General features: G+C 38.1%; 1 protein-coding gene across 5 annotated transcripts in view; it reads right to left on the minus strand.

Moving 5' to 3' along the window:
* Positions 1 to 26,279, minus strand: part of LOC117335592 (sodium/hydrogen exchanger 10-like) — a 78,854-nt gene that overhangs the window by 20,894 nt on the left and 31,681 nt on the right. For all 5 annotated transcript variants that reach the window (XM_033895695.1, XM_033895694.1, XM_033895693.1 and 2 more), the window contains exons 9-18: positions 25,964 to 26,135; positions 24,692 to 24,773; positions 23,647 to 23,749; positions 23,109 to 23,187; positions 20,831 to 20,971; positions 20,275 to 20,372; positions 20,043 to 20,103; positions 5,889 to 6,143; positions 3,297 to 3,491; positions 2,315 to 2,516 (exon numbers count right to left, since the gene is read on the minus strand). In XM_033895695.1, coding sequence (XP_033751586.1) covers positions 2,315 to 2,516; positions 3,297 to 3,491; positions 5,889 to 6,143; positions 20,043 to 20,103; positions 20,275 to 20,372; positions 20,831 to 20,971; positions 23,109 to 23,187; positions 23,647 to 23,749; positions 24,692 to 24,773; positions 25,964 to 26,135 — 1,388 coding nt within the window. The remainder of the gene's footprint in view (positions 1 to 2,314; positions 2,517 to 3,296; positions 3,492 to 5,888; positions 6,144 to 20,042; positions 20,104 to 20,274; positions 20,373 to 20,830; positions 20,972 to 23,108; positions 23,188 to 23,646; positions 23,750 to 24,691; positions 24,774 to 25,963; positions 26,136 to 26,279) is intronic.

Consider the following 26,279-nt stretch of genomic DNA (forward strand, 5'->3'; position numbering starts at 1 on the left):
CAGCACAACAAGCATTAGCGAGAGACGACCAGCCCAGAATTGACAACTGTGAAAAGTACAAAAGCAACCTGAAGAGACAGGAATTAGTTGGGAGAGACCGGCACCTGGGCGTTAGGCTTGGCCCGCCAAAGCTAATTCCTTTTAGATAGATATATTCTGAGACAACCTGGGTCACATTAGATTATGAGAGGATGAACGACCCATCGGACAGGCTTTAGACATGACACCAGACCAGAGTAAGTACATGAGTCAGAAACAAGGAAAGACGGAGGAGGAGAATATGCAGTTGTGGAAAGATCTGCATATGAGAGAGAGCTGAAGATTCACCGCACGAAGATGGGCTGTCTTCCAATTCTCAATCTGGTCAACGTGCAGAGTAATCTGGTGGGACGGAGGAGGTTCAGGTAACTACAGTGACCACGGCCTCCAAGCAACAGAGGGAGAATAGGTGCAAAGCGTTATAGACCCACAGAGGAAACTGGCATGTTTCTCACAGGACAGGAAGAGAAACGGAGAAAGAAAGTCAAGTTGACTGCTAGATCATGCAAAACAGCATGGAAGCAGTTCGACGAGGATGTTCGGAGAGGAACATTTTGGAGGCAGTTTTTGCCGGGAACGTAGAGTAGTAGAGTGAAAGGAATGTCCGAGTGCATCTACACAATGTGTTTATAGAGGTTTGGCATGAAAACAAAGAAAGGAAGATATAGCGAAAATATCACGGAAAATAGGAAGGAGGAAGAGATTGTTAATGCCAGTAAAGAGCTGAGGCAGCTACAGAAATAATACAGGGAACCGATCCCGGATTAGAGGGATGGTCTCAGGGAAATGCTCAAAACACTAAGAAGGACAGAAACAAACTGATGGAATCATAAATAGAAGAGTAAGGAGAGTGCAAGTTTTGTTGCAAATAAATTCTAGTTTTTGAAGTGACTTTTAGAAGAAATGGGTCTAGACGAGTGGGCTACTCAAAAGAGGAAGTGGGAAAATATCTGATTAATTCGCTCTGTGACATTAGTATTTTATTATCCAAGATTTTGAAGAGCCTTCAGAGCTCATGATAAGAATGAACCCCAGCTTCCTGTGTTCCAGGAGGTAGTCAAGAAGGCGATGTTAGAACTTGGACCTAATAGCGTAACTGTTAAGGTTTAAAATAACTGCCCTTGGCTGCTTAGAAGGCTTTGAAATCTACAAAGAAATTGGAGAAGGGGGCGATTTGCAGACAGCGTGAGTACTGCAGATGGATGATTTATACCAAAAAGATGAGAGCCCCAAGGAAACATCAGCCAGTTCTCTCCTGAATGTGAAAAGGAAGGACATGTTTGCCATCCTAACGAGGCGAATGACCAAGTATATGCTGGGAAACAGGTAGAGATATCTTGGTACAAAAGAGAGTTATACCCGAATTATCTGGATCTGTGAAACACACCAGCGTGCGGACTCAGCTCTCTGGTTGAACCTGGCCCATACAAATTAGAGGAGCTGACCATGCAGATATATCACACCAGAGAAGTTCATGCGGTTTCTCAAGGACTACTTTGACAGATTCTACAACGGATTGACAGAGGTTTAAGGTTATTATAGTCACCGGGTCACCGTTATACCCTCCGCAACTGCCGTGAGCTTGATTGTCAAAGCTGTCAAGAAGAAAAGCAGAGGGCTTTTCAAGGCGGTCGACACCAAACAACCACCAATTGTTGTGTTCATGGATGATATGAGGGGAACAATGAAAACTGTCGTGGAAGGAAGATGAGGGTTCAGAGACCTGGAGAAAATGGTATCTCATAAAATTCAAGTCCTGGAGTCTCAAACTCAAGGCAGGTAAGGTGAAGAAGGAAAAGTTCAAAATCAGGAAAGAAGACATGCAAACAGTCACAGAGAAGCCAGTGAAGAGTATCGACAAGTGTTTTGTCGGTTCAATGAACGACAGGAACAGCGTTGTTGAGGTGAAAAGGCAGGCGGAGGAATGGATGAAGGCATTCAGTGATAATGGACACCCAGGAAAGTTTAGAGGTCACTTCCAGCTGGATATGAAGTGAGAGGGAAGAAAGATTGAAGGGTCAAAAGACACAGGTCTAGCAACCAAGTGAGAGAGACAGACAGGTGTGATGATGCTGGTGAAGAGAAAATGTCGTTTAAAAATACCCAGCACAACAAGCTGCAGAAACAACAAGCGCTAGCAGGTTTGGAAGGAGGATCCGCCTGATTTTGTCACTGGCGAGCATTAGATTTAAGATTTTTTTGAAACCTATTGAAAGTAATATTACTCAGGACGACGGTCTCACCCAGATATAGTATTACAAAAGCTTTCACTTACCCAGACACCTGATGACGTCCAGCCTACCATTGTCGCTGACCTGTTTAAGGGTTTTGGAAATTTCTTTCTGATCCACCATGTGATCAACAAGTTTTCGGACCTCCTCTTCCCCTGCTACATATCCTCTGCCTACATCATAGCCATAACTAAGGTGCTGGCTGATGACATTTTTCACCAGAGACATAATCAATGGCATTGTCGGCTGAAAACAACCAGCAGTTTGGTGATTTTTATAATGCATTTCAATATCGCTTATTTCAATAAATATAATAGAACTTAAATATCAGATACCTTTTTAAATACTGTAAAAATTGTTGTTTTCCTTTATTTTTGCTATTTTTGAGGCAAAAATTAAATTACACACAGTATCAGCCTATCAGGTTGACAATATTCATGAAAATATACATCCTTTTGCCTCAACTTTTGGTGAAACTGTGATTTTATCCTATTATTCCACAATGTTTTGAGAGCACAGCTCTCTTTTTCAAAAAGAAACATACTTTACAGTATAGTGTACCCAATGCTATTGCAGAGTCCCTGAATATAAATTGCACTTTAATCACCTTAGATACCAAAAATGAATTTGAATCGTTATGCAGAGAATATACGGAGAATGCAGGAAAATTGACAAAATGTAACGTGTAGAATTGTAAAATTCACTCAAAACAAGATCAAAACTGTGAGTGTATAATATGAAATTTTTCAAAAAGAAATATTTTGTATGTATACATTGATACATAGAAACATATTTTCCTTCCCATTTTCCATTTTCATATTTTCTCCACATTTTTGTCTCAAAATACAGAAAATGCAGAGATGGTGTCCAAACATCTCATCCCTTTTTTTCTGCACTTTTTCCGCATTTTTTCTTCACCATTTTCACATTTTTTCTGCACCCTTTTCAATACTTTCTGTGCAAAATTGGTAATAGCCATTACTCGTATCCATATTTCTATGGAGAAAGGTAGTCGTAAGTAGTTACCTCAAGCAGTCTGAATATCCTGACAATACGTAGACATATAAACACTGTGATAACAATATTGGTCAAGTTGTTACTTTCTCCGTAGACAGACGGCAGAGCAAAGCTGAGAATAACATCAATGATCCCGATAAAGATGATCGATAGGCAGAAGTTGTGCCAACAGTTACTCAGGTATTGTTTCTTCTGGACCAGGATCTGATAAGGAAATAACATGTGCCTAGATTCATTACCAGGGAGATGATTGTATGATTTGGGAACATACACTACAACACACCTTACTGTTTTTGTGGGTAAGCAATTTTTGGTTCAAAATCTAATACCCAAAACTTCTAGTGTTTATCCATACAAAAAGGACGCAACATGCATCCAAACTAAAAAAAATATTTTTGATGGTTTTGAAACAAATGACAAGGACGATAAAATATCTCCTTTAAATGCTGGGCATAATTTCAAATGTACAGTGTATTGGGTGGGCCTATATTGCAATAAAATCTTAACAAACTAGTGTCAATTACCAAACTAATGATCAGGGCACCAGCACTATATAATAAGAAACAATATACAAAAACTGCAATTATATATAATCTGAAGCAATGCCTTTACTTTAAGTACAAAAAACTACTAAAATATCAATATCTCAGCTAAAATATGCAGATTAACAGTAAGTAATTAATTTTACAATTTTAGACAAGAGGCCCAGAGGGCCTGTATCGCTCACCTGGTTTCATGAGATATGAAACAAGAATGATGCTTAAGTATATTTGTCGCTGGTATTGCTATGTCAATATATATCATAAGCATTTTATATGGGTACATGTACATTGGTTTTATTTTAATACTAAAAATGCCAAAAGGTGCATTAATCCATGAAATGAAATTGACTTTTGGCGCGACCCCATAGGGATGCTACCACACAAATGTGAGTGATATCCATTGCTTAGTTTCAGAGAAGATCTTGTTTAGACCAATTGACCCCTTTTGACCCTGCCCTCTGCCCCCTGGGGGGTCAGCTCCTTCCTTTATACAATTTTGAATCCCTACCCCAATAGGATGCTAATAGTCAAATATGAGCTGTTTCAGAGAAGTTGTTCATATCAATTTAGCCAAATTGACCCCTTTTGGCCCAGCCCCTCAGCCTCCGAGGGGTTGGCCCCATCATTTGTACAATTTTGAATCCTTAACTCAAGGGAATGCTACCAGTCACATATTAAAAATATCCATTGCTTAGTTGCAGAGAAAAAGTTGTTTATATCAATTCTGCCAAAATAATCCCTTTTGGCCCCGCCTCTTAGGCCCCCTGGGGTCAGCCCTGTCATTTGTACAATTTTGAATCTCTACCCTAGGGGGTTGCTACCAGGCAAATATGAGTGATATCCATTGCTTAGTTTCAGAGAAGAAGTTGTTTATATCAATTTAGCCGAATTGACCCCTTTTGGTCCCGCCCCTCAGCCCCCAGGGAGGTAGACCCACCATTTGTACAATTTTGAATCCCTACCCCAAAGGGATTCTCACAGTCAAAATTGAGCAATATATATTGCTTAGTTTCAGAGGAGAAGTTGTTTATATCAGTTTAGCCAAATTGACCCCTCTTGGCCCCGCCCCTCAGGCCCCCAAGGGGTCAGCCACACCATTTGTACAATTTTGAATCCCCACCCCATATTGTTGCTACCAGGCAAATATGAGCAATATCCTTTGCTCGGTTTCAGAGAAGAAGTTGTTTATATCAATATAGCCCAATTGAACACATTTGGCCCCGCCCTTCAGGCCCCTGGGGGTCAGCCCAATCATTTGTACAATTTTGAATCCCCACCCCAAAGTAATGCTACCAGGCAAATATGAGCGATATCCATTGCTCGGTTTCAGAGAAGAAGTCGGTATTATCAATATAGCTATATTGCCCCATTTTGGCCCTGCCTCTCAGGTCCCTAGGGGGTCAGCACCACCATTTGTACAATTTTGAATCCCCACCCCATAGTGATGCTTCCAGGCAAATAGGAGCGATATCCATTGCTCAGTTTCAGAGAAGAAGTTGTTTATATCAATATAGCCAAATTGACCCCTTTTGGCCCCGCCCTTCAGGCCCCTGGGGGGTCAGCCCCATCATTTGTACAATTTCGAGTCCCCTACCCATAGGGATGCTTCTGACCAAATTTGGTCAAATTCTGATCAGTGGTTATGAAGAAGAAGTCAATTGTTGACGGACGGACGACGGACGACGGACGCCACGGTATGGCATAAGCTCACCATGGTCCTTCGGACCAGGTGAGCTAAAAATTCAGAATGTGTTTTCTATAGTTTTCCTGTTATGATCAATACAGAGGTTTCTGAAGTACATATCCTCTAGTACCAAATCAAAATACTAAATCAAATTCTAAAATGATATCCAATTTTCAACTTTCAAACATTTTTATCCTCTAAAATGTAGTCAATTATTTGACTTGAAACATAAGGCTTCAATACATTTTTTCAAATACCAAGAAATGATATGAAGAGCAGAAGATATATTAAGCAGAAAATTCTCAGTTATTGACCTCTAGCTTACATCAGGTGAAACAGTGATGAGCCTGTACGAGAAGTTCACATAGTACTTACTACAACAAGAGCTTCAATGATGTAGAATGAGAGGTAGATGACGTTGATGATACGGAATATGAAGGCCTTGTCTGTCCAGTAGATATGGAATTGGCTCAGTAGGGCAAAGGCAAGGTTGACCATGTCGAGTAGGATGAGAATATACATGATGATGTTGAAGGCTCGATGGTTCGATGTTGTGTACAGCAGTTTCATTGCTGACTGCTTGGGACACACTGTGTTGTCCTCAATTATAAAGTTCTTGATCATTTGTCTCTTTAAAAAGAAAGTTAAATAAAAATTCAAATAAAAAAGTTATCAAATTCATTTCTCATTATAAACATTTTAAATTTCATAAGTCACATGTAATATACGAGTCTCCTAAGGTTTTTAACAATTTTTGTAACTCTCCTAAAACTCCAAATCAATCCTACACCTATATGTACCGACATATACAGTAACTATCGTTGCATGTATTTTAAATCAGAACTGTTGAATGATTTAAGCTGTGTCTAACTTTCAAAGCTAACATTAGTTATAACATGAAAATACTAGAACTGTCGCCAGGATGGCTAACTAATACCCCCGCAATCTGCATGAGTCAATGGTGAATTGGAACTCTTTGTTAGAGGCTAACTAATTAATATATAAGATAACCCAGTAATATAGTGACCAGTTGCCATAGCAACCATAATTTTGAGAAAAAGAAAGTGGCATGAACATCTACACATGGTCCTCTATACTTGTGTGAAGTTTCATTGAAATTGGCCCTTCGATTTAGGAGGAGTTGTCCAGACAACTTAAAGTTATGGTTCTTATCAGAAAACCTGTTTATAGTGACCAGTTGCCATAGCAACCATAATTTTTCAGAAAAAGAAAGTGGCATGCACATCTACACATGGTTCTCTATATTTGTGTGAAGTTTCATTGAAATCGGCCCTTCGGTTTAGGAGAAGTTGTCCGGACAAACTTAAAGTTATTGTTCTTATCGGAAAACTTGTTTATAGTAACCAGTTGCAATAGCAACCATATTTATGAGAAAAAGAAAGTGGCATGCACATCTACACATGGTCCACTATATTTGTGTGAAGTTTCATTGAAATCGGCCCATCGGTTTAGGAGGAGTTGTCCAGACAAACTTAAAGTTATGGTACTTATCGGAAAACCTGTTTATAGTGACCAGTTGCCATAGCAACCATAATTTTTAGAAAAAGAAAGTGGCATGCACATCTACACATGGTTCTCTATATTTGTGTGAAGTTTCATTGAAATAGGCCCTTCGGTTTAGGAGAAGTTGTCCGGACAAACTTAAAGTTATTGTTCTTATCGGAAAACCTGTTTATAGTGACCAGTTGCCATAGCAACCATAATTTTTAGAAAAAGAAAGTGGCATGCACACCTACACATGGTCCTCTATATTTGTGTGAAGTTTCATTGAAATCGGCCCTTCGGTTTAGGAGGAATTGTCCGGACAAACTTAAAGTTATGGTTCTTATCAGAAAACCTGTTTATAGTGACCAGTTGCCATAGCAACCATAATTTTTAGAAAAAGAAAGTGGCATGCACATCTACACATGGTCCACTATATTTGTGTGAAGTTTCATTGAAATCGGCCCTTCGGTTTAGAAGGAGTTGTCCGGACAAACTTAAAGTTATTGTTCTTATCGGAAAACCTGTTTATAGTGACCAGTTGCCATAGCAACCATATTTATGAGAAAAAGAAAGTGGCATGCACATCTACACATGGTTCTCTATATTTGTGTGAAGTTTCATTTAAATCGGCCCTTCGGTTTAGGAGAAGTTGTCCGGACAAACTTAAAGTTATTGTTCTTATCGGAAAACCTGTTTATAGTGACTAGTTGCCATAGCAACCATAATTTTTAGAAAAAGAAAGTGGCATGCACATCTACACATGGTTCTCTATATTTGTGTGAAGTTTCATTGAAATCGGCCCTTCGGTTTAGGAGGAGTTTTCCGGACAAACTTAAAGTTATGGTTCTTATCGGAAAACCTGTTTATAGTGACCAGTTGCCATAGCAACCATAATTTTGAGAAAAAGAAAGTGGCATGCACATCTACACATGGTTCTCTATATTTGTGTGAAGTTTCATTGAAATCGGCCCTTCGGTTTAGGAGAAGTTGTCCGGACAAACTTAAAGTTATTGTTCTTATCGGAAAACCTGTTTATAGTGACTAGTTGCCATAGCAGCCATATTTATGAGAAAAAGAAAAGTGGCATGCACATCTACACATGGTTCTCTATATTTGTGTGAAGTTTCATTGAAATCGGCCCTTCGGTTTAGGAGGAGTTGTCTGGACAAACTTAAAGTTATGGTTCTTATCGGAAAACCTGTTTATAGTGACCAGTTGCCATAGCAACCATAATTTTTAGAAAAAGAAAGTGGCATGCACACCTACACATGGTCCTCTATATTTGTGTGAAGTTTCATTGAAATCGGCCCTTCGGTTTAGGAGGAGTTGTCCGGACAAACTTAAAGTTATGGTTCTTATCGGAAAACCTGTTTATAGTGACCAGTTGCCATAGCAACCATAATTTTTAGAAAAAGAAAGTGGCATGCACATCTACACATGGTCCACTATATTTGTGTGAAGTTTCATTGAAATCGGCCCATCGGTTTAGGAGGAGTTGTCCGGACAAACTTAAAGTTATTGTTCTTATCGGAAAACCTGTTTATAGTGACTAGTTGCCATAGCAGCCATATTTATGAGAAAAAGAAAATGGCATGCACATCTACACATGGTTCTCTATATTTGTGTGAAGTTTCATTGAAATCGGCCCTTCGGTTTAGGAGGAGTTGTCTGGACAAACTTAAAGTTATGGTTCTTATCGGAAAACCTGTTTATAGTGACCAGTTGCCATAGCAACCATAATTTTTAGAAAAAGAAAGTGGCATGCACACCTACACATGGTCCTCTATATTTGTGTGAAGTTTCATTGAAATCGGCCCTTCGGTTTAGGAGGAGTTGTCCGGACAAACTTAAAGTTATGGTTCTTATCGGAAAACCTGTTTATAGTGACCAGTTGCCATAGCAACCATAATTATGAGAAAAAGAAAGTGGCATGCACATCTACACAAGGTTCTCTATATTTGTGTGAAGTTTCATTTAAATCGGCCCTTCGGTTTAGGAGAAGTTGTCCGGACAAACTTAAAGTTATTGTTCTTATCGGAAAACCTGTTTATAGTGACTAGTTGCCATAGCAGCCATATTTATGAGAAAAAGAAAATGGCATGCACATCTACACATGGTTCTCTATATTTGTGTGAAGTTTCATTGAAATCGGCCCTTCGGTTTAGGAGGAGTTGTCTGGACAAACTTAAAGTTATGGTTCTTATCGGAAAACCTGTTTATAGTGACCAGTTGCCATAGCAACCATAATTTTTAGAAAAAGAAAGTGGCATGCACACCTACACATGGTCCTCTATATTTGTGTGAAGTTTCATTGAAATCGGCCCTTCGGTTTAGGAGGAGTTGTCCGGACAAACTTAAAGTTATGGTTCTTATCGGAAAACCTGTTTATAGTGACCAGTTGCCATAGCAACCATAATTTTTAGAAAAAGAAAGTGGCATGCACACCTACACATGGTCCTCTATATTTGTGTGAAGTTTCATTGAAATCGGCCCTTCGGTTTAGGAGGAATTGTCCGGACAAACTTAAAGTTATGGTTCTTATCAGAAAACCTGTTTATAGTGACCAGTTGCCATAGCAACCATAATTTTTAGAAAAAGAAAGTGGCATGCACATCTACACATGGTCCACTATATTTGTGTGAAGTTTCATTGAAATCGGCCCATCGGTTTAGGAGGAGTTGTCCGGACAAACTTAAAGTTATGGTTCTTATCGGAAAACCTGTTTATAGTGACCAGTTGCCATAGCAACCATAATTATGAGAAAAAGAAAGTGGCATGCACATCTACACATGGTTCTCTATATTTGTGTGAAGTTTCATTGAAATCGGCCCTTCGGTTTAGGAGAAGTTGTCCGGACAAACTTAAAGTTATTGTTCTTATCGGAAAACCTGTTTATAGTGACTAGTTGCCATAGCAGCCATATTTATGAGAAAAAGAAAATGGCATGCACATCTACACATGGTTCTCTATATTTGTGTGAAGTTTCATTGAAATCGGCCCTTCGGTTTAGGAGGAGTTGTCTGGACAAACTTAAAGTTATGGTTCTTATCGGAAAACCTGTTTATAGTGACCAGTTGCCATAGCAACCATAATTTTTAGAAAAAGAAAGTGGCATGCACACCTACACATGGTCCTCTATATTTGTGTGAAGTTTCATTGAAATCGGCCCTTCGGTTTAGGAGGAGTTGTCCGGACAAACTTAAAGTTATGGTTCTTATCGGAAAACCTGTTTATAGTGACCAGTTGCCATAGCAACCATAATTATGAGAAAAAGAAAGTGGCATGCACATCTACACATGGTTCTCTATATTTGTGTGAAGTTTCATTGAAATCGGCCCTTCGGTTTAGGAGAAGTTGTCCGGACAAACTTAAAGTTATTGTTCTTATCGGAAAACCTGTTTATAGTGACCAGTTGCCATAGCAACCATATTTATGAGAAAAAGAAAGTGGCATGCACATCTACACATGGTTCTCTATATTTGTGTGAAGTTTCATTTAAATCGGCCCTTCGGTTTAGGAGAAGTTGTCCGGACAAACTTAAAGTTATTGTTCTTATCGGAAAACCTGTTTATAGTGACTAGTTGCCATAGCAACCATAATTTTTAGAAAAAGAAAGTGGCATGCACATCTACACATGGTTCTCTATATTTGTGTGAAGTTTCATTGAAATCGGCCCTTCGGTTTAGGAGAAGTTGTCCGGACAAACTTAAAGTTATTGTTCTTATCGGAAAACCTGTTTATAGTGACTAGTTGCCATAGCAGCCATATTTATGAGAAAAAGAAAGTGGCATGCACATCTACACATGGTTCTCTATATTTGTGTGAAGTTTCATTGAAATCGGCCCTTCGGTTTAGGAGGAGTTGTCCGGACAAACTTAAAGTTATGGTTCTTATCGGAAAACCTGTTTATAGTGACCAGTTGCCATAGCAACCATAATTTTTAGAAAAAGAAAGTGGCATGCACATCTACACATGGTCCTCTATATTTGTGTGAAGTTTCATTGAAATCGGCCCTTCGGTTTAGGAGAAGTTGTCCGGACAAACTTAAAGTTATGGTTCTTATCGGAAAACCTGTTTATAGTGACCAGTTGCCATAGCAACCATAATTTTTAGAAAAAGAAAGTGGCATGCACATCTACACATGGTCCACTATATTTGTGTGAAGTTTCATTGAAATCGGCCCTTCGGTTTAGGAGGAGTTGTCCGGACAAACTTAAAGTTATGGTTCTTATCGGAAAACCTGTTTATAGTGACCAGTTGCCATAGCAACCATAATTTTTAGAAAAAGAAAGTGGCATGCACATCTACACATGGTCCTCTATATTTGTGTGAAGTTTCATTGAAATCGGCCCTTCGGTTTAGGAGGAGTTGTCCGGACAAACTTAAAGTTATGGTTCTTATCGGAAAACCTGTTTATAGTGACCAGTTGCCATAGCAACCATAATTTTGAGAAAAAGAAAGTGGCATGCACATCTACACATGGTTCTCTATATTTGTGTGAAGTTTCATTGAAATCGGCCCTTCGGTTTAGGAGAGTTGTCCGGACAAACTTAAAGTTATGGTTCTTATCGGAAAACCTGTTTATAGTGACCAGTTGCCATAGCAACCATAATTTTGAGAAAAAGAAAGTGGCATGCACATCTACACATGGTTCTCTATATTTGTGTGAAGTTTCATTGAAATCGGCCCTTCGGTTTAGGAGAAGTTGTCCGGACAAACTTAAAGTTATTGTTCTTATCGGAAAACCTGTTTATAGTGACTAGTTGCCATAGCAGCCATATTTATGAGAAAAAGAAAGTGGCATGCACATCTACACATGGTTCTCTATATTTGTGTGAAGTTTCATTGAAATCGGCCCTTCGGTTTAGGAGGAGTTGTCCGGACAAACTTAAAGTTATGGTTCTTATCGGAAAACCTGTTTATAGTGACCAGTTGCCATAGCAACCATAATTTTTAGAAAAAGAAAGTGGCATGCACATCTACACATGGTCCTCTATATTTGTGTGAAGTTTCATTGAAATCGGCCCTTCGGTTTAGGAGGAAGTTGTCCGGACAAACTTAAAGTTATGGTTCTTATCGGAAAACCTGTTTATAGTGACCAGTTGCCATAGCAACCATAATTTTTAGAAAAAGAAAGTGGCATGCACATCTACACATGGTCCACTATATTTGTGTGAAGTTTCATTGAAATCGGCCCTTCGGTTTAGGAGGAGTTGTCCGGACAAACTTAAAGTTATGGTTCTTATCGGAAAACCTGTTTATAGTGACCAGTTGCCATAGCAACCATAATTTTTAGAAAAAGAAAGTGGCATGCACATCTACACATGGTCCTCTATATTTGTGTGAAGTTTCATTGAAATCGGCCCTTCGGTTTAGGAGGAGTTGTCCGGACAAACTTAAAGTTATGGTTCTTATCGGAAAACCTGTTATAGTGACCAGTTGCCATAGCAACCATAATTTTGAGAAAAAGAAAGTGGCATGCACATCTACACATGGTTCTCTATATTTGTGTGAAGTTTCATTGAAATCGGCCCTTCGGTTTAGAAGTTGTCCGGACAAACTTAAAGTTATTGTTCTTATCGGAAAACCTGTTTATAGTGACCAGTTGCCATAGCAACCATATTTATGAGAAAAAGAAAGTGGCATGCACATCTACACATGGTTCTCTATATTTGTGTGAAGTTTCATTTAAATCGGCCCTTCGGTTTAGGAGAAGTTGTCCGGACAAACTTAAAGTTATTGTTCTTATCGGAAAACCTGTTTATAGTGACTAGTTGCCATAGCAACCATAATTTTTAGAAAAAGAAAGTGGCATGCACATCTACACATGGTTCTCTATATTTGTGTGAAGTTTCATTTAAATCGGCCCTTCGGTTTAGGAGAAGTTGTCCGGACAAACTTAAAGTTATTGTTCTTATCGGAAAACCCCGTTATGGACATTCCAACAGTTGGGAAAAGTGGATGAATTATACGGGGCCATATTTTTGGGGTTTCATTGAAAAGGGGTTGGGGTTGGGAAAAATTAAGTTTTGGTCATGGGGAAAAAATGAAGGAAGGAAGAAAAAAGAAAAAAGAAAAGTGGTTGAAATTAAATGGGTTTTATATTTTTGGGAAGTTTTGAAAAAGGGGCCCCTTGGGGAGGGGGAATGGGCAAAATTAAAGATTTTTTTGGAAAATGTAAGGGAAAGGATAGAATAAAAAAAAAAGTGGGGTAACCTAACCATGGCCTCAAGTTGGAAGTTAGAAGGGGTTTTGGGGGAATTGTGGACAAATTAAAGTTTTGGTTTTTTTAAGGAATGCCCTGACAAATTTTTGAAAGAAAAGGGGTGAAAAAGGGGGAAGGGGGGGTTTTTAAGGGAGGGGTTTTCGGCAAAAAAGTTTGGTTTTTGGGGAAAAGGGGAAGGGGAAGCAAAAATGGAAAAAGGGAAAAGGCTGCCTCTAAACAAAGGTTTTTTTTTGGGAAGGAAATCGGGCCCGGTTTGGAGAAAGGGGGCCTTAAAAATTTTTCTTTCCGGGGTTTTTTTGGAAAGGGAGAAAGAAAAAAAAAGGGGGTTACCCAAAGGTTTAAAAGGGAAATTTTAGAAAGGGGTTTGGAGGAGTGGGAAAATGGGGGGGTTTAGAAAAGTTTTTATGGGTAGGCCAAAGAACCACATTTTAGAAAAAGAAGTGGGTACTCACACATGGGGGCCCCTAATTTGTGTGAAATTTTTTGAAAAACGGGGCCCTTTTGGGGTTTAGGAGAAATTTCCGGACAAAATTAAAGTTATTGTTCTTATCGGAAAACTTTTTATGTGACCCTTTCAAAAGCAAAATATTTTAGAAAAAGAAGTGGGAGCACTCTACACATGGGCCCCATTTTGTGTGAATTTCATTAAATGGGCCCCTTCGGGAGGGAGTTTCCGAAAACTTAAAAATTTTTTTTATCGAAAACTGTTTTTTAGTGCCATTGCCGAAATAATTTTTAAAAAAAGAAAAGGGGAATTAAAAGGCCCCAAAATTTTGTGTGGCAGGGAAAAGGATGGTTTAGGGGATTTTTAAAAAATTAAAGTTATTGGGTACTTTTTGGGAAAATTTAAGGGGTTTTGGGGGAAATTTTTTTTTGGGGGCTGAATCTAAAGGCCAATTTGGGGGGAAGTTTTTGGGGGCCCCGGTTTAGGAAAGGGGGGAAAATTAAAAAGCTTTTGGGAAAAGAAAGGGGGCCGGAGGGGGAAATAATTTTTGGAAAGGGGTGAAAACAGGAATTTTTGGTAAGTTTCATGAAAGGAAGGTTTGGGGAAGGGGGAAAAAAAAAATTTTGGATCAGAAAGTTTTGGGGAAATTTTCGGAACCCTATTTTTAGAAAAAGAAAATGGATGAATTTAAAAAGGCCCTTTTTTGTGAAGAGAAAAGGAAAGGTTTTAAGGCCGAAAAAAAGATTTTTTTTGGGGAAAACCGTTTTTAAGGGAATTGCCTAGCAAAAAATTTGGGAGGGGTCAATTTTAAAAAGGGCAATGGGGTTTCATTTAAAGGTGGGGGGAAATTGTGGCAAAAATTTAAAAAGACGGAAAAAGTTTAAGTGAAGTTCCAAGAGATATTTTTAGAAAAAAAAAAAGGCAGCCATCAAAGGTTTAAATTTTTGGGAAATTTTTTAAAAGGGGCCCCCGGTAGGGGGGGATTGCACCTTTAAAATTTTGGAGGGAAAAAGAATTTCATGCCATCCCATTTTTTTAAAAAAAAAAAGGGGGATTTCCCCCTAAAATGGCCCTTTTTGGTGGGGGGGGAAATTTTTTCCGGACAAACTTAAAGTTATCGGTTCTTATCGGAAAACCTGTTTATAGTGACCAGTTGCCATAGCAACCATATTTAGGAGAAAAAGAAAATGGCATGCACATCTAGCACATGGTCCTCTATATTTGTGTGAAGTTTCATTGAAATCGGCCCTTCGGTTTAGGAGGAGTTGTCCGGACAAACTTAAAGTTATGGTTCTTATCGGAAAACCTGTTTATAGTGACCAGTTGCCATAGCAACCATAATTTTGAGAAAAGAAAGTGGCATGCACATCTACACATGGTTCTCTATATTTGTGTGAAGTTTCATTGAAATCGGCCCTTCGGTTTAGGAGGAGTTGTCCGGACAAACTTAAAGTTATGGTTCTTATCGGAAAACCTGTTTATAGTGACCAGTTGCCATAGCAACTATATTTAGGAGAAAAAGAAAGTGGCATGCACATCTACACATGGTTCTCTATATTTGTGTGAAGTTTCATTGAAATCGGCCCTTCGGTTTAGGAGAAGTTGTCCGGACAAACTTAAAGTTATGGTTCTTATCGGAAACCTGTTTATAGTGACCAGTTGCCATAGCAACCATATTTATGAGAAAAAGAAAGTGGCATGCACATCTACACATGGTCCTCTATATTTGTGTGAAGTTTCATTGAAATCGGCCCTTCGGTTTAGGAGGAGTTGTCCGGACAAACTTAAAGTTATGGTTCTTATCGGAAAACCTGTTTATAGTGACCAGTTGCCATAGCAACCATAATTTAGGAGAAAAAGAAAGTGGCATGCACATCTACACATGGTTCTCTATATTTGTGTGAAGTTTCATTGAAATCGGCCCTTCGGTTTAGGAGGAGTTGTCCGGACAAACTTAAAGTTATGGTTCTTATCGGAAAACCTGTTTATAGTGACCAGTTGCCATAGCAACCATATTTATGAGAAAAAGAAAGTGGCATGCACATCTACACATGGTCCACTATATTTGTGTGAAGTTTCATTGAAATCGGCCCTTCGGTTTAGGAGGAGTTGTCCGGACAAACTTAAAGTTATGGTTCTTATCGGAAAACCTGTTTATAGTGACCAGTTGCCATAGCAACCATAATTTTAGAAAAAGAAAGTGGCATGCACATCTACACATGGTCCACTATATTTGTGTGAAGTTTCATTGAAATCGGCCCATAGGTTTAGGAGGAGTTGTCCGGACAAACTTAAAGTTATGGTTCTTATCGGAAAACCTGTTTATAGTGACCAGTTGCCATAGCAACCATAATTTTTAGAAAAAGAAAGTGGCATGCACATCTACACATGGTCCACTATATTTGTGTGAAGTTTCATTGAAATCGGCCCTTCAGTTTAGGAGGAGTTGTCCGGACAAACTTAAAGTTATCGTTCTTATCGGAAAACCTGTTTATAGTGACCAGTTGCCATAGCAACCATAATTTTTAGAAAAAGAAAGTGGCATGCACATCTACACATGGTCCACTATATTTGTGTGAAGTTTCATTGAAATCGGCCCTTCGGTTTAGGAGGAGTTGTCCGGACAAACTTAAAGTTATCGTTCTTATCGGAAAACCTGTTTATAGTGACCAGTTGCCATAGCAACTATATTTAGGAGAAAAAGAAAATGGCATGCACATCTGCACATGGTTCTCTATATTTGTGTGAAGTTTCATTGAAATCGGCCCTTCGGTTTAGGAGGAGTTGTCCGGACAAACTTAAAGTTATGGTTCTTATCGGAAAACCTGTTTATAGTGACCAGTTGCCATAGCAACCATAATTATGAGAAAAAGAAAGTGGCATGCACATCTACACATGGTTCTCTATATTTGTGTGAAGTTTCATTGAAATCGGCCCTTCGGTTTAGGAGGAGTTGTCCGGACAAACTTAAAGTTATGGTTCTTATCGGAAAACCTGTTTATAGTGACCAGTTGCCATAGCAACCATAATTTTGAGAAAAAGAAAGTGGCATGCACATCTACACATGGTTCTCTATATTTGTGTGAAGTTTCATTGAAATCGGCCCTTCGGTTTAGGAGAAGTTGTCCGGACAAACTTAAAGTTATGGTTCTTATCGGAAACCCTGTTTATAGTGACCAGTTGCCATAGCAACCATATTTATGAGAAAAAGAAAGTGGCATGCACATCTACACATGGTCCACTATATTTGTGTGAAGTTTCATTGAAATCGGCCCTTCAGTTTAGGAGGAGTTGTCCGGACAAACTTAAAGTTATGGTTCTTATCGGAAAACCTGTTTATAGTGACCAGTTGCCATAGCAACCATAATTTTTAGAAAAAGAAAGTGGCATGCACATCTACACATGGTCCACTATATTTGTGTGAAGTTTCATTGAAATCGGCCCTTCAGTTTAGGAGGAGTTGTCCGGACAAACTTAAAGTTATCGTTCTTATCGGAAAACCTGTTTATAGTGACCAGTTGCCATAGCAACTATATTTAGGAGAAAAAGAAAATGGCATGCACATCTACACATGGTCCACTATATTTGTGTGAAGTTTCATTGAAATCGGCCCTTCGGTTTAGGAGGAGTTGTCCGGACAAACTTAAAGTTATGGTTCTTATCGGAAAACCTGTTTATAGTGACCAGTTGCCATAGCAACTATATTTATGAGAAAAAGAAAATGGCATGCACATCTACACATGGTTCTCTATATTTGTGTGAAGTTTCATTGAAATCGGCCCTTCGGTTTAGGAGGAGTTGTCCGGACAAACTTAAAGTTATGGTTCTTATCGGAAAACCTGTTTATAGTGACCAGTTGCCATAGCAACCATAATTATGAGAAAAAGAAAGTGGCATGCACATCTACACATGGTTCTCTATATTTGTGTGAAGTTTCATTGAAATCGGCCCATAGGTTGAGGAGGAGTTGTCCAGGCAAACTTAAAGTTATGGTTCTTATCGGAAAACCTGTTTATAGTGACCAGTTGCCATAGCAACCATAATTTTGAGAAAAAGAAAGTGGCATGCACATCTACACATGGTTCTCTATATTTGTGTGAAGTTTCATTGAAATCGGCCCTTCGGTTTAGGAGGAGTTGTCCGGACAAACTTAAAGTTATGGTTCTTATCGGAAAACCTGTTTATAGTGACCAGTTGCCATAGCAACCATAATTTATGAGAAAAAGAAAATGGCATGCACATCTACACATGGTTCTACTATATTTGTGTGAAGTTTCATTGAAATCGGCCCTTCAGGTTTAGGAGGAGTTGTCCGGACAAACTTAAAGTTATGGTTCTTATCGGAAAACCTGTTTATAGTGACCAGTTGCCATAGCAACCATAATTTTAGTAAAAGAAAGTGGCATGCACATCTACACATGGTTCTCTATATTTGTGTGAAGTTTCATTGAAATCGGCCCTTCGGTTTAGGAGGAGTTGTCCGGACAAACTTAAAGTTATGGTTCTTATCGGAAAACCTGTTTATAGTGACCAGTTGCCATAGCAACCATAATTTATGAGAAAAAGAAAGTGGCATGCACATCTACACATGGTTCTCTATATTTGTGTGAAGTTTCATTGAAATCGGCCCTTCGGTTTAGGAGGAGTTGTCCGGACAAACTTAAAGTTATGGTTCTTATCGGAAAACCTGTTTATAGTGACCAGTTGCCATAGCAACCATAATTTTAGAAAAAAGAAAGTGGCATGCACATCTACACATGGTTCTCTATATTTGTGTGAAGTTTCATTGAAATCGGCCCTTCGGTTTAGGAGGAGTTGTCCAGACAAACTTAAAGTTATGGTTCTTATCGGAAAACCTGTTTATAGTGACCAGTTGCCATAGCAACCATAATTTATGAGAAAAAGAAAGTGGCATGCACATCTACACATGGTTCTCTATATTTGTGTGAAGTTTCATTGAAATCGGCCCTTCGGTTTAGGAGGAGTTGTCCGGACAAACTTAAAGTTATGGTTCTTATCGGAAAACCTGTTTATAGTGACCAGTTGCCATAGCAACCATAATTTTGAGAAAAAGAAAGTGGCATGCACATCTACACATGGTTCTCTATATTTGTGTGAAGTTTCATTGAAATCGGCCCTTCGGTTTAGGAGGAGTTGTCCGGACAAACTTAAAGTTATGGTTCTTATCGGAAAACCTGTTTATAGTGACCAGTTGCCATAGCAACCATATTTATGAGAAAAAGAAAGTGGCATGCACATCTACACATGGTTCTCTATATTTGTGTGAAGTTTCATTGAAATCGGCCCGTCGGTTTAGGAGGATTTGTCTGGACAAACTTAAAGTTATGGTTCTTATCGGAAAACCTGTTGATAGTGACCAGTTGCCATAGCAACCATAATTTTTAGAAAAAGAAAGTGGCATGCACATCTACACATGGTCCTCTATATTTGTGTGAAGTTTCATTGAAATCGGCCCTTCGGTTTAGGAGGAGTTGTCCGGACAAACTTAAAGTTATTGTTCTTATCGGAAAACCTGTTTATAGTGACCTGTTGCCATAGCAACCATATTTATGAGAAAAAGAAAGTGGCATGCACATCTACACATGGTTCTCTATATTTGTGTGAAGTTTCATTGAAATCAGCCCTTCGGTTTAGGAGGAGTTTTAAAGTTATGGTTCTTATCGGAAAACCTGTTTATAGTGACCAGTTGCCATAGCAACCATAATTTTGAGAAAAAGAAAGTGGCATGCACATCTACACATGGTTCTCTATATTTGTGTGAAGTTTCATTGAAATCAGCCCTTCGGTTTAGGAGGAGTTGTCCGGACAAACTTAAAGTTATGATTCTTATCGGAAAACCTGTTTATAGTGACCAGTTGCCATAGCAACCATAATTTTGAGAAAAAGAAAGTGGCATGCACATCTACACATGGTTCTCTATATTTGTGTGAAGTTTCATTGAAATCGGCCCTTCGGTTTAGGAGGAGTTGTCCGGACAAACTTAAAGTTATGGTTCTTATCGGAAAACCTGTTTATAGTGACTAGTTGCCATAGCAACCATAATTTTGAGAAAAAGAAAGTGGCATGCACATCTACACATGATCATTAATATGTGTGTGAAGTTTTATTGAATAGGCCCATCAGTTTAGGAGGAGTTGTCCGGACAAAACGTGTCTACAGACAGACGGACGGACGGATTGGACGGACAACCTGATTCCAGTATACCCCCCCCCCCCCCCCCCCCCCCCCCCCCCCCTAACTTCGTTGCGGGGTATAAAAATCTGAAAGTTTCCAAAGTGTTTACTTCATTCACAATTATCTGTAATAGGTGTATCGCTGAATTGCTACTTACAAACCGCATGTAGACTGAGGGTACCTCCCAACTTTTCTTGATCTCTTCTACATCCAACGACCTAGTAAACAGTTGTTTACAGTCAGCACAACAAAATAGGAAAAATTGATATAAAATTAAAAAAAATATCTTAATTCTTTTTTTTTCATATAATTATTTTTCAAGAACAACCTTAAACAGGCCATGATCTGTTTTTCAAAAATATCTTCATACCTTACTTTGTAATACTTACTTTCCCTTTTTGTCTGCAGCAATGTCTGCACATTCCTGGAGTTTCCGCACAGCCTCCCGAGACAACATGCCTTGTTCAAACTGGCGCCAATAGCTCATCTGAGAAAAAAGTCAATAATATTTTACTTAAGTAGTGAGAGATATCAACATTGAAAATAATATAAAGTGAGAACAACATAAGTTAGTCAACAAGACATTTTCCTCTATTGATCAGCTATAGTACATGTAACTATGGTTAAATTCTTTATTAAAGTTCAATGGTTTTCGTCTGCTACAATGATGATGCATGACCACCATGTAGGCATTTAACTTGATGATTTATTTTTTTCACAAGGTTGCTTTAAAACAAACGTAAACAAACTTGTGATTCTAACTAAAATCCAAAAAAAAAAGAGTGAAAAATTACCAATATGACACCTGAGAAGTAAAGAGAACAAGTGTTCCATAAGGATATATGTAAGAATCTTGACTACTTCATTGAACGATAATAACAGCTGTTTAAACATTTTTTTTTAAGTTTAATGCATAAAAACATTAAGTGTTATTGTGATGCTTACTTTTTCTGCTTTCAGCATGCGTAGGATAGCCTCGTTAGTCATGTCTCGCAGCTCCTTACGTGTGTAGGTAGCGGGTAGTTGGGAATCACAGTCTGGACACACAGCATTCGCTCGCATGTCTAGTGACTCATCCACAAGGGCCTAAATCATCATATACAATGTAGATGCCAAATCAGAAACAGACAAATTATTCACTCCAAAACAGTTATTTTGTTCTATGGCAGCCTACTACAATATCTTAATGCCTTAAAGACTGCAAACATAGTTTCATGTCCTTGAGAAATATAAAAAATGGCTGACAGCTAAGATGAATAAAAGAATATAGCTGATATAACAAAAGCTAGGATTTAACAGAGAATGGGTGATATAGCTAAGGATCCTTGATATATAGCTTTTTAGGATTCAACAGAGAATTCCTGATATATAGCAAAGTATTCAACAGAGAATTGCTGATATAGCTTAACATTCCTAAGAGAATGGCTGATATAGCTAAACATTCCTAAGAGAACCACTGATATAGCTTAACATTCCTAAGAGAATAGCTGATATAGCTAAACATTCCTAAGAGAATGGCCGATATAGCTTAACATTCCTAAGAGAATAGCTGATATAGCTTAACATTCGTAAGAGAATAGCTGATATAGCTTAACATTCCTAAGAGAATAGCTGATATAGCTTAACATTCCTAAGAGAATGGCTGATATAGCTAAACATTCCTAAGAGAATGGCTGATATAGCTTAACATTCCTAAGAGAATAGCTGATATAGCTTAACATTCCTAAGAGAATGGCTGATATAGCTTAACATTCCTAAGAGAACCACTGATATAGCTTAACATTCCTAAGAAAATGGCTGATAAAGCTTAACATTCCTAAGAGAATAGCTGATATAGCTTAACATTCCTAAGAGAATGGCTGATATAGCTTAACATTCCTATGAGAATGGCTGATATAGCTTAACATTCCTAAGAGAATAGCTGATATAGCTTAACATTCCTAAGAGAATGGCTGATATAGCTTAACATTCCTAAGAGAACCACTGATATAGCTTAACATTCCTAAGAAAATGGCTGATAAAGCTTAACATTCCTAAGAGAATAGCTGATATAGCTTAACATTCCTAAGAGAATAGCTGATATAGCTAAACATTCCTAAGAGAATGGCTGATAAAGCTTAACATTCCTAAGAGAATGGCTGATAAAGCTTAACATTCCTAAGAGAACCATTGATATAGCTTAACATTCCCAAGAGAATGGCTGATAAAGCTTAACATTCCTAAGAGAATGGCTGATATAGCTTAACATTCCTATGAGAATGGCTGATATAGCTTAACATTCCTAAGAGAATAGCTGATAGAGCTAAACATTCCTAAGAGAATGGCTGATATAGCTTAACATTCCTAAGAGAACCACTGATATAGCTTAACATTCCTAATAGAACCACTGATATAGCTTAACATTCCCAAGAGAATGGCTGATAGAGCTTAACATTCCAAATAGAACCACTGATAAAGTTAGACATTCATAAGAGAATGGCTGATATATCTAAACATTCCTTAGAGAATGGCTGATAAAGCTTAAAATTCCTAAGAGAATGGCTGATTTTATTAAAAATTCCTAAGAGAATGGCTGATTTAGCTAAACATTCCTAAGATGAATGGCAAATAAACGTATAGACATTCCTTAGAGAATGGCTGATATAGCTAAACATTCCTGAAATAACAGCTGATATAGCTAAACATTCCTGAAATAACAGCTGATATAGCTAAACATTCCTGAGATAACAGCTGATATAGCTAAAACATTCCTGAGATAACAGCTGATATAGCTAAACATTCCTGAGATAACAGCTGACATAGCTGAACATTCCTGAGATAACAGCTGATATACATGTAGCTATACATTCCTGAGATAACAGCTGATATAGCTAAACATTCCTGAGATAACAGCTGATATAGCTAAACATTCCTGAGATAACAGCTGATATAGCTAAAACATTCCTGTGATAACAGCTGATATAGCTAAAACATTCCTGTGATAACAGCTGATATAGCTAAACATTCCTGAAATAACAGCTGATATAGCTAAACATTCCTGAGATAACAGCTGATATAGCTAAAACATTCCTGTGATAACAGCTGATATAGCTAAACATTCCTGAAATAACAGCTGATATAGCTATACATTCCTGAGATAACAGCTGATATAGCTAAACATTCCTGAGATAACAGCTGATAAAGCTAAAGCACCCTTCATCCAAAGTTTGAGAATGATAATCACCTCCTCCTCTGTAGTTTTGTAGGGATCTTCCAACTCACAAGCTTTCTCTACTGTATCCCAGTCAGCATCAGCCAGAAACCTGTTAACAGATAATATAAATGTAATATATACAGCTTTTAGTTATGATAATTACAGGATTCAGAGACTACACACACAACAGAGGGGTTTATATTGGAAATGACCATGTAGATTTGATATGCCAGATTTATTTTTCACATCCCCTAATTATATTGAAAATAAGGCAAATCTTCACCTGTCTGGAGTCTATGCAAACTGAAAATATTATTTAAACTTTACAGAGATAAAATGAAATTAGGTAAAAACTAAACACACTGAGGATAGAAATTAAGTAAAAAATATTCAGGAAAACTATGAACAGTTCAATCAATGAAAATGCCTAGCTAGCTCTCACAGTGCTGTAATACCTGTCTTTTATAATAGATTTCTCCTGCCTTAATCAATCACCTGTCTGTGTTACTTGTATGTAATCATATTGTTAAATATCAGAAGTCAAGATTTGTTTTCCTTCCATTTTTACCTGTCTGTTTTGAGCATGTTGAGTGTACGTTCCCTCATATCATGTAGGTATCGGAGGGAGTTGGCCATGGCCATTCTCTTGGCAGGGGAGATATCACTCATTCCTGCAAAAATAAAAACAGTTTACCACAAACTGTGTCTAATTTACTTCTGGAGATCCAACTGGACCATGGACCAGTGAAGTGTTTGCCATGTAAATAAGCTACCACTGAATTTGTTCAGATATACAGTACATGTACATGTACACTCAAATAATAATTTAGAAATGCATGATAATTGATTGTGAGAATTTAAGTCAAACATGACTAGGAATAGTTGGCTAGCCAGAGATTGGTGCCCTAGGAAAGAATTGCTGGACATCGTGAGTGATACAAAATGTTTATAACAATAGATTCTCATTTCCCCCTGTATATATATAAATAAAAAGTACAATAGGTATTTCTTATCAGCTGTATTTTTGTTTTTTAATGGTTAATACGAAGTAAACATTTCTATTCAAATTTCTATGTTTCTACATGGACAATCTTATCTAGTAATATAAACTATCATTATGAATCTTTCACATGCACATATATATATGTTCACTGCATATCACCAAAGATGATAAAATGTAAGAATGCTATATGTTATACATATAATATTATTAAAATGCAAAAAAAGGAGAAAATAAACGAAGATTAAAAGTGACAATTTCTATGAACTGAAATATATTATACCATAATTAGAACAAAATGTCAGATCATCTTCAAAATAAAAACTGACAAAAAAATTATAATTTTTCAATTGATTCAGTTTTCAAGGCTGGTTAAAATATTGATGATAAAATGTTATGATATTGCTAATATAACATTAATTAAGACATGGTACTTTTATGGTCCCAGTAATGCCAGGTAGCATTTGGCCTATCACATTACATGTAGATACTTTAATGTTGTCTGTTGTAAGGAAGAGTAGTCTATCTTGAATTGCTTTACTGGAACGAAAAGCTATTCATTTTCTGAATAAACACAGTAGCTTAAGGGGGTATGTACCATCCTAATACTTACCTAGAATTTGAAGAAGAGCTCCAGTAGTAGAGGCATTTACCAGCAGGGTTAGGAACACTATTCCAGACACATGAATGAGAACCTGTTAATAAAACATTTTGAATTAAGGTTTGTATAGCAACTATCAAACAATGTATTGATCAATCTTGTTGGCCTTGATGAAAGTGTGGAAGTGATATACCTTTTCATTCCCTACTATAGCATCAAACTCAAGCTGTCTTAGTGAATTATTTTAGATGAGAATGTTATCTACTGCAACATCCGACACTCCCAAAAATATCAGGTCATTTAGGTAGTACTTCAGACAAAAACTTTCTAACAGACATCAGAAATTGAGTACAATTCTAAAAAATAACAATAAAAATAAATGAATAAATAAACGGATGCTAGCTACATTGTACCCTACACTAACACTCTTCTGTTCTATTTTTTCAGCTCCTACTCACCCTGATACCAACACTCTCCTTGTATATTTTCTGGCCCCTACTCACCCTGATACCAACACTCTCCTTGTATATCTTTCTGGCCCCTACTCACCCTGATACCAACACTCTCCTTGTATATCTTTCTGGCCCCTACTCACCCTGATACCAACACTCTCCTGTTCTATTTTTCTGGCCCCTACTCACCCTAGTACCAACACTCTCCTTGTATATTTTGCCAGCCCCTACTCACCCTGATACCAACACTCTCCTTGTTTATATTTCTGGCCCCTACTCACCTTGATACCAACACTCTCCTTGTCTATTTTTTCAGCCCCTACTCACCTTGATACTAACACTCTCCTGGTATATTTTTCTGGCTCCTACTCACCCTGATACCAACACTCTCCTGTTCTATTTTTTCAGCCCCTACTCACCCTGATACCAACACTCTCCTTGTATATTTTCTGGCCCCTACTCACCTGGATACCAACACTCTCCTGTTATGTATTTTGACCCCTACTCACCTTGATACCAACACTCTCCTGGTATGTTTTTCAGCCCCTACTCACCCTGATACCAACACTCTCCTAATCTATTTTTCCGGCCCCTACTCACCCTGATACCAACACTCTCCCTGTCTATTTTTCTGGCCCCTACTCACCCTGATACCAACACTCTCCTTGTATATTTTTCCAGCCCCTACTCACCCTGATACCAACACTCTCCTGGTCTATTTTTTTCTGGCCCCTACTCACCCTTATACCAACACTCTCCTGGTCTATTTTTCTGGCCCCTACTCACCTTGATACCAACACTCTCCTGGTATATTTTTCTGGCCCCTACTCACCCTTATACCAACACTCTCCTGATCTATTTCATCATGGTGGGCCACTTGTAGGGCCAGAGCTAACCCCACAGCCCCTCTGAGGCCTCCCCAAGTCATTATGATTCCTTCCTGCCATGACATTCCATAACCTGTGTGTCGCAGTATCGGACTAAAGATGGCGATCACTAAACCTCTGAAGACAAGGAACCAATAAAATCAGTTATATTTTTATCAACACCCTATTCTACTGATATGTTGCCTAAGCACAAGTCATTTGAAATCTTTTTTGAGGAAAATTTTACCTAATATTGATTTATTGCTGGTTACACAAATAAAT

This window comes from Pecten maximus, chromosome 10, assembly GCF_902652985.1.
Source record: "Pecten maximus chromosome 10, xPecMax1.1, whole genome shotgun sequence".
Classification (NCBI taxonomy): Eukaryota; Metazoa; Mollusca; class Bivalvia; order Pectinida; family Pectinidae; genus Pecten; species Pecten maximus.